This window comes from Cydia pomonella, chromosome 24 (genome assembly GCF_033807575.1).
Source record: "Cydia pomonella isolate Wapato2018A chromosome 24, ilCydPomo1, whole genome shotgun sequence".
Classification (NCBI taxonomy): Eukaryota; Metazoa; Arthropoda; class Insecta; order Lepidoptera; family Tortricidae; genus Cydia; species Cydia pomonella.
In genome coordinates this window covers 139,068-158,051 of record NC_084726.1, presented here as the reverse complement: position 1 = coordinate 158,051, position 18,984 = coordinate 139,068, and the positions used below count along the sequence as shown (strand labels likewise).

The following is an 18,984-nucleotide window of genomic DNA, read 5'->3' as shown; positions in this document are numbered from 1 at the left end:
ATAGTTTAGGGCGCCGATATTAAATTTTAAACTTGTAAGTGCACCGCGGACTAAAAAATATTGGGAACCCCTGGGTTAGTAGATAAATGCGTTTTAGGTGCCTGTCATGCCTGGACTTGTGGCTGCGGCGCCGGTGGTATTGGTGCGACCAGTGTGCGATCATGCGGTGCTGCGCTAACATAATCCTAATTACCTAAAAGTATGTACGGGAGTTTTAAGGTGCTGGTACCTGGGTGGTTGAAGGCTGCACTTTAGGTGCCTGCCTAGCTTGCGCTTGCGGTTGCGGCGCCGGCGCGGCCGGTCTGATCACAAACGCGTCAACACGTGACGACGCGCGCGGGCCCGGCGCGGCGCCCGCGTCGCCGATTGCGTCGCGTAGCGCGCCGCGAATGTTGAGGATCGTGTCCGCTGTCTGGACTCGTCTGTTTGCTCCCTGGCAAGATCAATTTTATTTTAAATGAGCCAAAAATTTCCTGACTGAAAAATACGCGTAGTGTTAGAAATAGTTTTAACCTAACTGCACCAACTTGTCAAGTCAATTTTACTATGTATTTTTTTTAATGTTACGTCAAATAATACACGTCCAAAAGTCAAAGTCAAAAGCATTTATTTGTCCAGCATAGGTATGTATACATCAGTACAGGTCCCATATCATCATCGTATCACTATGTTACGTCATGCGTGTTAAAAATATTTGTAACTATTTGTTAACTTCTTTTAGAAAAGTTTTTATTACCTAGTCCTAGACCGAGTAGACAAGATTTTTTTATTACCTTTGAACCTTTATCCCAATCAGCTCCACTACTCCTTTTCCTCCTCTCTGCTTTATCTTCAATCTCAACTTCACTTTCACTCCTATCTATCTCCTGAACATCATTAATATCCCCTATGTCAGGAAAGTTTTCAATGTCAGGAACGTTCTCAATGTCAGGAATGTTCCCAATGTCGGGAATGTTAATCTTGTCGCTTATTTTGTCGTCAGACAGCTCTGGTGTAACGAGGATGCTGCTGTCTTCGATGCTGGTTTCCGGGTCCTCAGGGTCGTAGTCGGGAGAAGCATTCTGTGGGAAAAGAACATTAATTTCAACCATAGATACATCTCTGTTGTATTGTAGTAATGATTTATATTAAGATTATTATAATGTAATGTTTACCCAGGTTATTTTATTTTTATGTTTATTGGCTGTTGTATTTGTAAGTGTTGTTATGTATTTTTCATGTCACTATATGATGTTAATATAAATGTTGTATTGACTTGTATAATAGCCCTTCAGGCCTATTTTGCAGAATATTTTTTTGAATTAAATTTCAAATATTATTCATGTAATTAAGCATGTTTCATAACCTAACACACCAAGGCTAATTTATATGAAATCGTCAATTCAGACTCAGAATCGGAATTCATGGCCGAGGCGTTAACTTTCGGCGCGTCACGCACATGCAAGGAAAATGTAAAAAAGGGTCTATTAGGGCATGTTCTTCTAAGAAAAACAAAAGTACTACCAGTGGTGAGAAGGAAACTCTAGAAAAGAGAGTGCAGAGAAAAAACATACCTAAGTAAGAAACAACTAAGGGTAATCTCTGTGAAAAAAAATGAAAGTCGTTCATACCTGTAGCGGCGGGTAGAGGGGCGCATCTCGTAGTAATTCTTCGTCGAGCGCGGGGGGCGCGCGGGGGGAAGGCGCGCGCTCCGAGCTGGAGGACGCGCGGGCAGAGGGGGCTGTGGAAGAAAATGAATTGTTACATTTACACTATAACACAAATATTTATTATTACAAGCTTTTATTTACTTTCACCTGACCGTTGTCTGTTTGTAATCAAATCTTGCAAGTTAAATTTGATTCACTTCCCGGTTTCCGATGAAGCTGATAATTTGCATACATATGTAAGTCGGGTGACAATGGAATATTATGGTACCATCGAGATGATCTGATGATGGAGACAGGAGGTGGGCGTAGGAACTCTGTGATAAAACAAAGTAACCTAATTGTGTTTGGGGTTTTTAGAATTGTCTCGATGAGTATTAGGTACTTGTGGAAAGAAAAGTACAGTCAGCGATAAAAGCTTATACCAAAAATGAAATTTTTGCCAAAAACTTATTACTACACCTGAACTTTAAGCCTTAAATAGTCTTTCAAAATGTCAATTAGTCTTTCACATTGTAACATGGTATACGAATACGTTTGTACCATCAGCTACCCAGTTAATGATTAACAAAAGTAGGTAAATTCAATACGTAAATAATAAGTATTTTCTACCAGTTAAAGTACCTAAAACCACATTTGAATAGGGAAGCAATAACGGCTGGTTATGGTCGAATAATCGAAATGTTCGAAAATCTTTCCTTCACTTACTTCCATAAGAAGAAACAGATGTTTAGGCTGTGTGGCTCATATGTGTTACGAGTATGTCTAAAATTATATTTACATCATGACCCAGATTCTGATTTAAACTTCTTTGCGATTCTGATTTTATTTTGTCCTTCTGTCTCTTTTTTGAACTGATCGATCATAAGAATAACAGTTTCAGAACAAGAAATTAGAATCGGAAACGGGTTCCATATTAGTAGCAATATTGGGAAGATCCTTAACCTGCTTAAACTGCCTTTTGGTATGTTGTAATTTACTTTGTTCGTGACTAGATTTTGCTTATTTTGAGAATTCGACTTTTCTTGGATGGTGAAATAAAATGCCAAAATTTTAAGAGCTGAATCTACATGTACATAATTCGAGGATATTAGGGTGACGTTATCGAATATCGAGCTCCGTATTGGCCGATATATGTCTGACGCGACATGCACAACTCCATCGCTCCGACGAGAGATGTCGCTATAAGTCTCTACGGAACAATTTCAATATTTATGTCGTAACATAAAAAAATAGGTATTCACTTTCAAGATATACTTATTTGGTCATTGTACGCTTCTACGATATTTCTGAATAACATGCATAATACGTTTGACTTCTATCTGAATACTTTGACTTTGATTTATCCCTTATGTCCAAATTAGAATAATTGAATATTTATTTTCATATTGAGTCAAACTTCGGTATTTAAAATAAGAGACATGACAAAGTTGTTCAACTTTGAAACTGTTTCAATTGAGTCAGGCTTTTTGTTTTGGAACTAAACAAGGCAGAAACTGCTTTCATCTGTTTTGGAATTTCATTTATCAGCCCGCATTGAAGCGAAGTTTATCAAAGTGCCCGATCAATTAGTGAAGAATCAACAAGAGTTTGATGTATAGAAAATAAAGGTATTCAAGTTTATTAGTTGCACTAGAAGAACTACAAAAATAATAATGTACAATTTTAGAATAGATTAGTATGTTGCCCTATGTAGAACCATGTTTCTGTGCCCTAACAGGGCGTCACATGAACAGCTTATATTTAAGAACACCTGTACCTGCTATGTGATATGCAATAAAAGATTTCAATTTCGATAGTGCAGGAATCGTAAACCTTTGCAGGGAAGTCGATTCTAATTTAACATCCTTTAAGGCTTAGAACTGGTTTTGTTACGACCTTGACAATCGTCTTGGCTCATCGCACGCACTTCCACTTCATTTCGCCTGCACTAATCAGCGTGAGCGATCTTCATGGTCGTAACAAAATAAGAACAAAACTGTAACAAATAGTTCCATTTAAATCGGTCTCAGGTTTTTTTTTAGATTAAACGTAGGAGCTAAACTTGAACCTTTACAGTGTTTGATAGTTCCAATGTTATTTGATTCTAGTTGACGCTAGTTGGCTTGTAAAGATGTTTGAGAATTCGATATATACTGGCTGCTTTTAATATTACCAATATTCTTCATAGTATTCAAATTTCATTTATTTTTGTTAAACAACCAACAAACTCCTAACAAAATTAACATTAATTCAATACAGAAACGACAAGAAACGATATAAATAAACCAGAACATAAACGTGATGCTAAAAGTTCCCGGTACAATAAATTACCCCATCAAAGTTGGGAAAACCTGGCAAGTAGCGATCGAGGGCGATCTGTAAGTCGGGTGGGCAAAGTTGCGGAAATTTCAATAACGCGGTGTAAAGTACAGCCGTTAGGACTTTGCCCGTAAATACAGCTCGATACGGATAGGTACTCGTGTTGATTTGGAGTGGAGCCGAGGCAAATAATGAAGCAAAGTCCCCATTTTATAAAGAATAGAACCCAGGAAAGAAAATGGTATAGGTACGATTATATGAAGAAGCGCTCGTACACTATCGTCTTAAAACGAGATATTTGTGCCGCGGATTGAACGTAAGCGGTGCGCTTGGATGAGCACAATGTATCAAATGTATTTTATACGACCACATAATCAAAGGGTAGTTAGACTTTACTAAAGACACCATAGTCACACACCGCACTCACGCTGCTCAACTCTGTGCTTAATGTGGCACCGCACATTGATGTGTTCGCATTCAAGTGGTCACAACTTATACAAAAATGTAAACAAATATTTGAATCGCAGTATTAATTAAGTAGTCTAATGTAGTGATTTTACATATTAGGTTAAGTAATAATGGTTAATATTAAGATTGTAATGTATTGGCGAACGCTGTAATTACAATGTTTTTTTTTGAATAATAAACAATAATAATAATAATAATAGTCCAACACATTACAATTTAAAAACCGGACAAGTGCGAGTCGGACTCACCCACCGAGGGTTCCGGACTTTTTAGTATACGAGTATGTTGTTATAGCGGCAACAGAAATACATCATCTGTGAAAATTTCAACTGTCTAGACAGTTGAAATCCCTATTACGGTTCATGAGAGCCTGATGACAGATGGACGGACGGACGGACGGACGGACAGCAGAGTCTTAGTAATAGGGTAAATCATTTTTAAAAATAAATGAGAAAAAGTTTAGGTTAGGTAAGGTTTAGACTTTAATACATAAGTTTTATAAAAAATCGACTACTTTTAATATTCCATATAAAATAATTCAGCAAGCAAACGCAAAACGTCGCATTTACAGACGCGAAGTCACAACTGTGACACATGTTATCACGATGTGCTAAATACATTACCGCTCGAAAAAAATTCAAAGATTAATTATGCTGTTGAGTAAATAAAAAGTTACTTTCAGAATCATTTCATAGCACTAAAACCGACGTCTCGTTTAAGTTTGTAATGATAGCAGAAATACACGCAGTGTAGATTGCCTTGGTTTGCCACTCGCCGCCAAAAAAGGCACTGATTGGGCAAGCGACAGAGTGTGACAGCGCTACCATAATTATCAAATTCCTTTTAAGGCCCTGTTGGTACAGATTCTTTTGTCACTCTCACTGCGTAAGTGTAATCGTAAGCGAGATGGCTGTGCGTGTCCGGAAACGTGCATATCATATTTTTGAATTTTCTTTTTTTGTAAGTTTTAACAAAAAAAGTAATTGAAGAGTTCGATCAAAAATAAAGTTACATATTTTAGAAACAATTTTCTTATTGTTAACTTTTGTGCAAAAATTGTACAAATTTAAATTTAGAACATTGTTATTTAATTTTTTTCTATCGAGAAAGTCAAGAAATTAGGTTTCGAATCGATGGAGTTGCTAGCCAACTTGTAAAGAAAGAACTTGTAGAAAGTTAGCTTGCAAGTTAGTTGGCTGAAATGGCCTCAAAAGGGACTAATTAAATTTTTGCCAACCTAATTGTGATCTAAAAAAGCGCTACAATTTTTTAAAAGCTCTGCTATTGAACCTACTGCACCTTAAATACGACGTTTATATGATGCTTCCACAGTTTTCGTTGCCAACATAAGTCGATACAGAGTTAGCATTGACGGAGTCTCGATCATTTTCGATGTTCGTGGAACAGTCGCCATCAGGTATATATCGGAGCGGCCGCGGTGCTCATAAATATCTGAACACGCAGTCTAACGCCTTGACAATAGAGACGTGTTCAGATGTTAATGAGTAATGTCGCCGCTCCGATATATCTGATGGCTACTGTCCACCTCTTGTACTATTTTCTTGATCGTACAATTACCCCGTGGTCGACACGCATTCGCAATAACTTCTCAACATAATCGCAAAAGTTCCGGATGAAACCGGATAATGGGTATGGTGAAGTTCTTCTTATGAAAGAATTAAAGTTTATTACTACGCGAAGCTTAATGGCCTGAAAAATAACCTAAGTTTAACAATTTTTTTTATTACGACGTAGAACACCCCGTTTTGGACCCGGGTATGTCCTTAAACTACGTCCAAAAGAGAGGTATGGGCAATGTGAATGTCATCTCCCCTTGTGTGGTAGGGCACAGCACAGCAGATGTCATTCCAGATCTAGAGCAGAGCCCAATTGGGGAAGTACCTCCACCTTACAGAAAACCGCAGCCAAATAACACTTGACCCTACTCATAGTGTTGTGTTCCTGCCGGTGAGTAAGGTTGCCAGAGCTCAACGAGGGGGGTGGGGGTTAGGGTCGGCAACGCGCATGTAACTCCTCTGGAGTTGCAGGTGTACATAGGCTACGGAGACTGCTTACCATCAGGCAGGCCGTATGCTTGTTTGCCACCGACGTAGCATAAAAAAAAGAACAGTCGCCGTTAGATTCGGAGGTGGTGAAAAATATCTCAACAGGCATTTGTACATCTTGATAATGCTGTGTTCAAATATGTGAACACCTTGTCTCCGATATATCCGATGGCGACTGAAGAAGGCTATCGTCAAAGCGTTCAGATACTGTTTTTTACGCGACTACAGTTTAAACGAGCGAATCAAATTAGTCATAGAGGTAGATTCTACATTAACAGTTACTTATGGTTTTGAACTGGTTTTGACATGACCTTGATGATCGTCTTTATGATTGGCGCGTATTCAACGCACGGCTTTCACTTCATTTCGCATGCACTACTCACTGTGAGCTATCTTCGAAGTCGTATCAAAATAGATCAGAATCGTAAGAAATTGTTAAATCCGAGTCCTGATTTTAGCAGTTGGCGTAAGTATGCATACATATGTACTCGTAATGCATGTTTTCACTTTTCAGCTTAATCGGAAACCATACCACCAACCGTAGTTAGGTTATAACTTTTCAAACGGTTTACGTACATATTTATTAAATTATATTTATAGCGTTTCCTAACCGTCTAAAATGAAGACAGTGCTCACAATTTCGACTTTTAAAATTTTGCCTTTCTTCAATTTATTCTTGTTCTTTTCAATGTAATTTCTCATTGATTCATCAAGAAACAAAAAGTTACAAAAGTAAAATACAGACGAAGTCGCAAATTAGCCCGTAATCAGGCTAATTCTAGGCTGAAACAGCTAATTACACAGACGTTCAAAGTCAACGCCAAATTTCTTATTTCAACCAGAGAGAAGTCGACACAGAGTGTTAGTTCCAAACGCCGCGTGCCTTCATGTTGTAGATAGCGCTATTTTATACTGATTTAAACTTTCACGATTTTTATACATTATTATTATTGAAAATTAGACTTAATTGCGTATACTTGAGTTTTAAAATTACCTCCGATGTTTCGAGGACGGATTCATTTTCCCCTTGGTCTCGAAGATAGACTGGCTAAAGTTGCGCGATGTCTAGCCGCGCGAGTTTTTCGAACTTGCACGTTTTACTCACTAGGGATCACTCGGTCGCCACACAATACAGTATTTTACGTTTTCATTTTGGCTATGTGCGTATGAAACAGAAGTAAAATTTTACTTGCTTATATGCTGTTTTATGTACCTATTGTTTGTCCTTAAACTACGTCCAAAAGAGATATATGAGCATTGTGAATGTCTTCTCACTCACACATACACAGCACAACGGATATCATTCCTCATTCCAGGTCTAGAGTAGTCACTAGGAGACCCTACTCATAGTGTTGTGTTCCTGCCGGTGAGTAAGGTTGCCAGAGCTCAACGCGAGTGCGGAGTGTTAGAGTCTGCAACGCGCATGTAACACCTCTGGATTTGCAGGCATACATAAGCTGCGGATACTCCTTGCCGTCAGGCGGGCCGTATGCTTGTTTGCCACCGACGTAGTATAGAAAAAAAAAATTAGTAATATTACTATCACAGCATAATATTATATTATTATATTATATGGCTAAAAGTAGATGGCGTCCTTTAACCCATTATTAGAATGCCCTTTCATGATCCAAAAGTTGTTAGTTGCTCCGGCTCTACTCATGCGATAAAAAAAAATATTTATACTATTGTGAGGGATATTTCAATGCTACTTATGGCCATCAATTTTTTTTAATTAATGCAAATAGTTTTTTTTATTATATATTTTTAACTGAAAGCTGTTTTGAATTGCTTAGAAAAAACGGCAATTTTGGGCACAATTAAATGAATTTCATATTGAAATCTTTGAAAATCGAACTTAAATTTACCCGGGTCTAATTATTATCTTCCTTCTGCTATTTCCAATGTATAAATCAATAAATAATCTTATTATGCATATATGTATATTTTTTAAACATCAGAAATTTTTACTTTTAATGAAAGGACTCATTGTTGACACCTATTAAACCATAATAATATTTACTCAATCAAAACGATTTATACGTAAAAGAACGGCCGAGATTCGTCATTAGTAGCACCTAAAAAACTTTTGTTTTTTTTTTACAAAAACTGTCTATAAAATGACAGTACATATGGAGTCTCAATTACTGATTTTCATGACTGATGGTTAGGCTTCGACGCGTCGAAGTAAAAATAAAATACTAAACAAAAATAAGCGTTTTCTAAAAATGTATTTATACCACTTTAATAAGCATTGAAAAATCCCTCACAATAGTATAAATAAAAATTTTATCGCATGAGTAGAGCCGGAGCAACTAACAACTTTTGGATTAGCCCTCGTAATTTTGTGCTTATAGCTGTTTGGTAAGTCCAATTATTTTACGTTTTGTAAGAATAATAAATAAATAACGATAATGAACGCGACTATCGCTATTATCATATTTATAATAAATGCAAAAGTAATTCTGTCTGTTGGTCTGTCTGTCTGTCTGTTATTTCTTCACGCGTAACCCGCCAAACCGATTTAAATAGAATTTGGTATGGAGATAGTTGGAGGCCTTGGAAATGTCTTAGGGTAGTTTTTATCAATCATCATCATCATTCCACACAGACGAATTTGAGGGCAGAAGCTATTGTTTATGTGATAACAACGAGAGGATACCACTCTTTGGTGGTTTACTTCTCTCTGTTTCGCCATCTACCGACTTGAAATTTCTAATGTCTGATACACCAAATAACTTTACAAGTATTTTAGTGTATATTTTGACCTCAAGCCAAAATTTACGAAAAATTCCATAAATTTTTTGACAAAAATGTCTAGCATACATCTAATGTTTTAATAATAATAAAGCTTTATATTTAATCCTTTTTACTTAAAGTTTCCGTTTATTGCCTTGTCTATTTGTTGAATAGGTAACAAGTTTAATTAATCAAGGCTATAAAATGATTTACGTAAGAATTTCATAAATGTAAACAAGTTATTATGAATTTAAATTCTTGATGAATAAAATAATTTACCCCAAGTTAACTAAACTTATGAAATTACCTATACACGAACGTTCTCAGAAGTCGAATTTATGTTATGGCGAGCAGAGAAGTATTTTTTATGAATCACCAAAAGAGATTCACATCACACAGTGACGTCATAGCGAGACGTCCTATGATGAATCCACATCTTGACTAATCTAAAAAAAAAGTACAAAAATATTTCGACCTTATATTCCGTATGTTCCATATGTTTTCCTAGATGAAATAACTGGTGTGGAATAATTAAATTCTGGGATGAATTTAATTATTTTTACACTAGCTTTTTATATGTAATTAGACGAAGAGCATTATCAGAAGGATCTTGCAGCATCGTTATAATAGTATTATTGTTATGGCCAGCAGTTTGCACGTGTCTTATACCTAATTGAGTCTGAGAACACTGCAGCGAGGATCATTTAAATTGCAGTTATAGACGGCAATTTACTTGATTATAACATTGTCCAATGTTCATGACAGTTCGTAAATTGTATTGTAAAGAAATTGGGTCAATCAATGGGTAGTTGAAATAAGGTTATTTTTAGATTTTCCATCTCCATGGTTTTGTTATAAGTTCATAAATATTATAGGACATTATTACACAAATTGACTAAGTCCCACAGTAAGCTCAATAAAGCTTGCGTTGTGGGTACTTAAACAACGACATATATAAATATTTAAAAATACTTAAATACATATAAAACACCCATGACTCAAGAACAAATCCGTCCTCGTCACACAAATAAATGCCCTTACCAGATTTAAACCCGGGACCATCGGCTTCATAGGCAGGGTCACTACCCACTAGGCCAGTCCAATCGTGAAAACATCGAAACTAACTAGAAGTTATTACATAAACAGTAATGCAGTTATAATTATAAATAAATAAATAAAGCTTTATTTTCAACATCACGTAATTTATTACACCCATATCACACTAAATAGAACTGCTTAAATGTAAAGAAAAGTAGAACAATTATTATACACGGGCGCTATTTAGATATGGCAAAAACTTTTCAAAAACTGCTTAATTAATAAATTGCGCCTTTTGTCAATTGCCAATATACATATTTCACTTATGAAGTAGGTATATTAAAAACGGGTCGAGGGTTGGGTTTAATATGTCTCTGTTTCAAAGAAGTTTTTTTTTTAATTAAAATTGATATTATTCTAAATTATGATAAAATAATGAAAGTAAAATGGGAAATCTTAGGAGAGTAAAGACAAGATCGATGACAAGGTCGATCATTATAAGTCAAACACCATATTCAATATCTCAGAGTGTTCAGTAAAGATAAAGATAGTTGAAATGCGATCAATAAAGAGCGAGTAAGACATTCCAAAGTCGTTGTTACAAAACCATTATACGGATTACTATTATGAATCGGTTTGTATAACATTCACCCCAACCATTTCTATACAATATCCAGGTCTAATGGCGAACAATACAACTCGGATGTGAAAAGCTTTAGCAACTAACAAGTAACAACTACGGCTTTTGTTCCCAGAGCGGTCATAAAAACTTTCTGTTCCAACTATTCCGACGCTTTAAAAAGTTTACTGAAGTTTAGAGATCATGGCAGATAGCAAGTTGCTATACCTAGGTTCTTTCCTGGTCCAACAGATATCACTGGCCATTCAGCGAGGCAATGCCGCCAGTATTTTTGGCACTTTTGGTCCGGGTGAAAATCAGAGTGGGGGGTAGGTTTCTATTGTTTATTGTTTTTTGTTATATAGATACTAGGTAGGCCGTTGACGAAACGTGTTGTGGATATATATTTTATAGGATAGGTGCATATTACGATGACGAAGCGTGTTGTGGATGTTTTTTTGCTTGTTTACGTATATATTAACGAAGCCTGCGTCGTGGATCTGACATCTGTCTTGATATGATTTTAATTGTGTTTTTAATAAATATGTTGAATTCATACACTTGAAAAACATCACCTGAATGTCGAATATAAAAACGTCAGACGCTACCGCAAAATTTCTCACTGATAACAATTTTAAAACTTCAGACATTTCCTCCAAAAAAACGTCCACAAAGCTAACTCAGACCGCTCAGAATTCTGCACTTCATTTTCATAAAGAAATCTCAAATATTTACAGAATGAGAGCAAATTCTCGAGATTATTTAACTGCGTAGTCATTTGCGGGTCTTCCCTTCCGCGGACTATCACGACCTCGCTCAATGTTATTCTTTTTATTAACAAGCGTAGTCTACAGCTCAGACAAACTAGTATTAGTTGGCCTTCAACCATATTTTCTATAAATGTCGAATTCACATAAGTATTGGTTTTCTTGAAGCATACGACTAGATGGGGTGAATAAACAATGAGGATACACGACCAGAATTCTTCAAAACCATTGCACAGTATATCACCTTAGACAAACCAGTGTACGTAAAATCTAAGCTACCGTCGCATATTTTCTAGCTACTACTCAACTAGCAACAATCTCTCTTCTAGGTTAAATTCTGTGTGGATTAGGTTTGGACGTTTGGTTTTATGCGGAGAATAAAAACCAAATTGCACCCCGGACCGTCTGCCAGGATTTCACTTTACTGTTTTGGCTTTAGGATTCGGATTGAAATACTTTCTCGTCTAATTTATCAAGTTAAACAGAACTTTAGGACCAATCTACTAAAGTCGTCTTAAAGATTTAAATTCCTAATGAGATGTTTGAGTAAAAAACTTTTTGTCGTTCGAGTTCATTGCTCTTTTTAGCTACTTTAAGTAGTAAGTAGTTATGTTTGTTACTGAAAGTAACCTTCAGAAGTTAAACAAGAAGGTTTTCAATTAGATCTACCTAAAGGTCACTTACCTTAAGAAAAGAACGGAGAAGCCTTGATAAAAAAAAAATATTTAATTTTTGGCTTAATAAGGAACCTTAAGGTTCGCTAAATGCGTTTGTATAGATTTTTTAGGCAGAGCTAGACATGAGTATCGTTGTGAACGCTTATCACACAGTCTTGACTCTATGACCTTCTCAAATGTAAAAATAGATATTTAATCAAAAGTCAGTCACATACTCACATCGTAAGCTTTTGAGGATTCTAAACTTCACTAACAAGTAAAGTCCAAATATTAACGAACCCGATTGGTTATAGTCATTATAAACTTCACTCTGAATTTAATGCTAATATCCAGTGCCGATGAATCTTACTAATATCATAAATGACAATTTATTTATGTTTGAGCGTTATTCGTTGATGGCGCCGAACCGCTAAACAGATTTAATTTTTAATCTTAAATAAAATATGGAATGGTTCTTACCGCAGAGTTCAATATGTAACATTTACAATATTTTCGAGTTAGCTATTTATAAAGAAAGAGCTACTTTTAATTTTGATAATAAAATTTCAGTAATATTACAATAATTCTAAAACTTATTAAATAAAAAAATACAATCATTAAAATACTTAAGGACTAACAAATAAACTTAACTATAAATAAAACTAAACCTAAACTAACCTCTAAAAAAAAAATGATAAATTGCTTCTTGTAAGTGAATTTTCTGTAATTCTTAGACAATAAAGTTTCTTCAAACCAAAATAAAGCCTAGTAGGAATGTAAAAATCTTTACACTCTAAAACATTACCGGCCTTTTCCGGTCGGATCAAAACAACGAATTTGTCGCAATCGCACCCGTTGCCGTATTATTTTCCGAACGTTGAGCATTGTGTGCGCTGTGCGTGGTCGGATGTAAATAGCGTTATGCCAGACGCGGGACAGACCGTAAATCAGGACTCAGGCCGCCTCCTGTTATAGAGTAAACGGAGTAGCTTCTCTGCATACAAACATAATGAACACACCCGATTTTTAAATCTTTATTTTTTTCTAAAAAACTACGAGACTTTTATAAAAGTTACGTATGATCTAATCACATTTATAAATGCTTAGTAACAAACGCTCTCAAAATGGTTCCTTGGGGTACACCAAATGCTATAGTATGAAAGTTTTTCACTCGAAGCTTTATATCATTGTAATATTGTTGTGTGGGCAGTCAAACAGTTGCGAGACTCATGGTTTTTGTTAATAAATAACTTCATCTTTACTTGGATCGCAAGCGATAAAATACTCAATTAACCATAGTAGACTTAGTGAGAAGTTTTTGATGATTCTTCATTTTACAATAAGTAAAGTGGCCATATTTATCTCAAAGCCAATCTAACTACGCATAATACAAAACCTGTCAAACCGTTTGCAAAAACACACACATAAACTCAAAAAACTTTTCTTTGCGTATTGGCTATCCGAGCTACATTTGTCGCAATCTCTCACCCGTTGTCCGTATTATTTTCCGAACATTGAGCATTGAGCAACATTGTGTGCGCTGTGCGTAGTCGGATGTAAATAGCGTTATGCCGGGCGCGGGACAGACCGTAAATCAGGACTCATGCCGCCCTCTAACAGAGTACAGCGAGTAACTTCTCAGTCATGTCCGTTAGTCAGTTTTAACATTTATTTTCGTCAATAGATTTAATTTTATCCAGGCACTGAGGGCCGATTATTATATTTCAAGTGCTCCATTTCATCACTCAAAAATCTGTGGAACACGGTAAAATGCTATTTAAAAATGAGCGACAGAAATTGGGAATGTAGTGGTATTGACCACTTATTTTCAATTCTATTAAAAAACACAACTAATTTTGAACACTAATTACCCTTGAAAACCGAACATTGTATTGGGCAGGTATATTACCGTAGGAGTATCAGAAAAGCCTTTTTTACAAGTACCTTCATACGTAGACAAACGATTAATTGAGGCTTCTATTACATTTATGAATAACCCAATGTCTTCAATAATACGATTTAAACTACGTCATGTCTTTCACTTTACCCTCTAATCTATGTCTATGCCCGTACGTTGATATGTGTTAGGTGAGTATTTGTGTTTCTGCGTGTTTCAGTGTTTGTGTTCTAAGACAAACGCAGGAGCAATCTGAATTTATTGCAGGCGTTCATCTATTGGCTTTACTACTTTGTATTTGTGTTCATTTGTTACCTTTGGTTTAGTTTCTAGTTCAAACTGTCAATCGACGTCGTCTTTTACTATGGGGCCGACTCCGAACACACAAGATAAATCTGGGCATGAGCATCTCGGGCTATATACTCAGTGTAGGGTTCCGTAGTTACCATTCTATCACAATAGGCTGAACTAGAGATCTTTTTACTAGGCTTGGAGTTGCAGGCGTACATAGGCTACGGATATTGCTTACCATCAGGCGGGCCGTATGCTTGTTTGCCACCGACGTAATATAAAAACAAAAAAACTATGGCTAGGCTATTTTACGATTTGCGTTAACTCAAAATTTTATTTATTTAAACAGATAAAGTGTACTTTATCTGAATTTTTCTTTATTCGAACATTGAGCATTGAATTTTTTTTTTTCATTTGATTTTTTTTTATTCTCTTACTTGTAAGTACTCTTACTTACGTATAAACACGTAAAGATATTAAAAACTAAATTAAATAATAATACTAAAAAAACTAATAAAATTAACTTAAAAATAGTGACCAGTTATGTGTTAGGTAAAAGAGGTTCCAGAATCTATTCAATGAGGACTCATTTAATTATCTCATTGACAGGGTGTTTTAACGTAGCAAATTTGTTTTCCAATTTTCTCCAAAAATAACATCATTACAACTACAATGTTTTATACTTAAATATAGTCCAGGAGCCGAATAGCTGTACTCTGTGGTCAATATTTATTCACCATATCAATATTTATTGACTACAGAGTATAGTCACACAAACCAAAATCACCTATATTTCACAAAGATTTAAATTTATTTAACGTTTGAAAATTCTAGCTTTTCGTATCGTATAGGTACGCAGAAACCCCAAATCTTCCTCTAATGAACCCAAAAGTTAAAGCCGATTAAAGTTTCTAGTTGCGTCCTCATCACCTCAAAACGTCTCCAACATAGATTAGACAGCCAAAATTGTGAGCATTTGTTTCACCAAACCTCTGGTTTTTATGGATACCACAGAAAATATAAATTTTCGAGAACCTAAATCTATTTATCCACGTGAAAAATGTTTCGCTTTTAATTTGTTTCTTTGATAAAGGCATCAATATATTCAAAGTGAGCTATTAAATATTTACCTAAATTTAGGTACTAAAAGCAGAGCTAATTGATGAGATAAAATTACGAAATCTAGTCTTATTTTAAACAAAACCTTTAGAGGTTTAGTAATATGGCGATAATGGAGCTCTGAATGAAATATTAACTGTTATTTGAAGACAAAGATGGGGCAACAGACTGTGGCTACTAGACAAGGGATTTACGCCTTTATTACAAGAGTATTAAAGTTCAGGATAGTGAAGATAAGCTTGGTGGTTTATGAATAATGTATTGCTCGGGTTTATTTACAAATAATGAGAATTCTTCGCCGGACGGCGCTCTGTTTACAAAGTTACCTCGGCACTTGCTATTACAGACCAGTATATATCCTGTATACTCACGTAGATTACTACGTAATTACGTATATACGTTTACGTAGATACGTATTAACGTATTAGTTTATCTCTTGTGTATTACTCATCTAAGTTTATAAGTATCATAATACCACCATATATATGAGCACGCATATTTTTGTAGCTTTATTTTAAATATATATATTATTAATATTATGTTTACAATATTTGATTTAAGGGTAAATTATATCTTTGTAAGTTATAAATCATCTGTATCAACATATATGTATCTGTTGGACCCAATGGTTGACTGGTAAAGAATGCCTTTTGGCATTAAGTCCGCCATTTGTACATTTTTATTTGTTTGTTTTCAATAAAGTTTAAACAAATAAATAAAGTGGCTCTCACTGTGGGGCTTTAGGAGTATTCTGTATTCATAAAAGCTTAAAGCTCTATTTTTTAAAACGGACAACCCTCAGGCCAGAAAACCCACCATTTCATGCTTACACTTCTACGTACGATTACAATTACTTTCTTTTAAAACTATTTTTATTACAATCTACCTACGGCCCAAATATACACCTCCTTCTTGTTGAGACAAAATTACTGTTGATATGGCGCCCAACGTGGGGCCTCGTGAGTATCCTGCATTATTACAGCACTTCTACTTACGATTTCTGTTACTTTCTATCAGAACCGTTATTTATACTAATTTACCCTGGGGCGAGAAAACCCACCTTCTAAGTGTTAAACTGGCGCCCAACGTGGGGCCGCAGGATCGTTATGCATACCGTCAGGATCAGTAGCAAAGAGAACAACGTACCAAAATTATTTTGCTGATAATTTTATAAATAACGTTATTTTTCCACTGTTCTCGTTTAAAATGATCTTTCATGCTATATGTTTTACAAAACATAAAATGGTTTTTGTTTGCAGGCTAGTACAACCTGTATAGCACAATCCTTCAAGTGACATATGTCGTTTTTGAGTTATTGGAATTTTGGTTTTATTTCAATTAATCAAATATTTAAAATTTAAATGACATAATCGGTCGGGAGTCCACGGCCTACTCCAAGGGTTATATAGCAGAAAAAACATCAATTGTCACCTAGCACCTAAAGAAACTATTGTACCTACTTATTTTGTCCAAATAAATATTTACTTACCTACATAGACCTATGTATTTTTTAAAAGTTGATTAGAGAATGGAATGGGTGTACGTAATCTAAACTGTGTACACAATAAATATTTGAATTTTACAACACAAACCAATTCGCCAAAAACGTGGTATCAATAGCCAAAGACTGGTACAGCTTGATCTCTAAAAAGCTAGAGGTCAAGATATACGAGTCACAACCTTCTCTTACCGAAACGGGCATAACAATAGTTCGGACATGCGCATCGTTACTTACAACCGTTCATTATTAGCAATGCAAAGGACACGGGCTCTTAAAGAGAGATAAGGGATGGCCCGGGATTGAGCTTTTATAACTCCCGCATATATATTAGTAGATTTACCATACATACTATTTGACGTTGGTTAAGGAACGGCAATATCTCAAGCAGAAAGAGATAATAAGACGCTTAGTGGTGAGTTCTATCATTATTCACAACTACAAAAAATACGTAATTGAGAAGTATAAACATCTTATAGCTTTTTTATCGCAGATTATTGCAAGGAATTATCGCAAATTAGTGCGAACTAGGTTTGACGATATACATTTTATCATAACAATTACTTTCATAATAATTAATTATGTTATATGTGATTGGTTTTAGACTCGTCAGAATACAATAATATTTTAAATTCGGCGATATAATCCGTTTAAATGGTTTTGAAAGTTGCGTCATTCTTAGTATTTGTGCAGAGATCATATTATGTATATCATTCACAATTGGTCTTTGGGGCTGGCATAATCATGTAACTGATTTAAGTCCCTAAATAATAAATAGAAAAAAAAAAAAAACAATTGGTCTGACAATTATTTATTAACCACAAGTACCACAACACTCGAAACCATATTTCCTTGAAATAAGGTATAAGATTGGTCAATTAACAAGACAAATATTGTTAGACGGAACAACCGATGTTATTATTAGCAATGCAAAGGACGTAGGCTCTTAAAGAGAGATAAGGGCTGCTGGAGGCTATTGGCGCAGGGGTGGGGGTGATTTGGAGCAGCTGAGGTTGAATACAAAATGGGATTTTAGTAAATAGGTCGCAGGAACAGTTTGCTGTTTCTGACTTAGCTATTAGTAAAACATGTAGGCTAGGTTTTGGCGTTTTATACTTGCACATAAACTTGATCACAGTCTAAGGGCGAGCAATACGTGCTTTACTTATGTAACATCAAATCGATTATTAGAATAAATAGTAACTGGTTAGTTAACCAAATAACGAATGATGTAAATAATAGATTTTAAGTACCTAGTATTAAGAAATGACCTGTGAAATATATTTTATCAATAAATTATCGTATCGAATCGTATCGTAGGGGACTTGTATTTGCAAACACTCTTAACATTTCAAAGATGACATATGCTAGAGAAATTGGAACCGATTCCGTCAGGACCGGATGGCCTAGAAGTTATGGTGCTAGCCACGAAAGCTCCGATGTTGCTCATGTCCATGGGCGACGGTGACCGCTTCCCATCAGGCAGCTGGTCTGCTCGCTTGCTAACTATCACATAAATTAAAAAGGCTGCAGACTCTGGTTCGAATCCTGTCTTGGACACTAAAGTGCTTGTTTCCTACTTTAGTATATGAGATCTATTTCAGTGTTTAAACGTGTTTAAGTTGGGCATTTTTGATGTGTTGGCAACGATCACTGCCGTGTTCAACGTTAAATGGTTCATAAAATTTTATCGATATAATTTATTCGGTCATGCCGTACCTATCAAGTGCAGTAAAGTTGAGTCACCTGCAATATCTTGCGTAATAACGAAGCTCGCAAAAATATATGACCACGGTTATGGCTCTGCAAATCAGATTGTTTCAGATACTTCCGAGAGAGAGAAAATCAGACTGAAAAGATAGATAGATAAATTATTTATTTG

General features: G+C 35.5%; 1 protein-coding gene across 2 annotated transcripts in view; it reads right to left on the bottom strand.

Annotated features, from left to right (window-relative positions):
- The window catches only part of LOC133530837 (uncharacterized), a 123,290-nt gene that overhangs the window by 12,252 nt on the left and 92,054 nt on the right, over positions 1 to 18,984 (bottom strand). For both annotated transcript variants that reach the window (XM_061868890.1, XM_061868891.1), the window contains 3 exons: positions 1,611 to 1,720; positions 774 to 1,061; positions 230 to 433 (listed from right to left, as the gene is read on the bottom strand). In XM_061868890.1, coding sequence (XP_061724874.1) covers positions 230 to 433; positions 774 to 1,061; positions 1,611 to 1,720 — 602 coding nt within the window. The remainder of the gene's footprint in view (positions 1 to 229; positions 434 to 773; positions 1,062 to 1,610; positions 1,721 to 18,984) is intronic.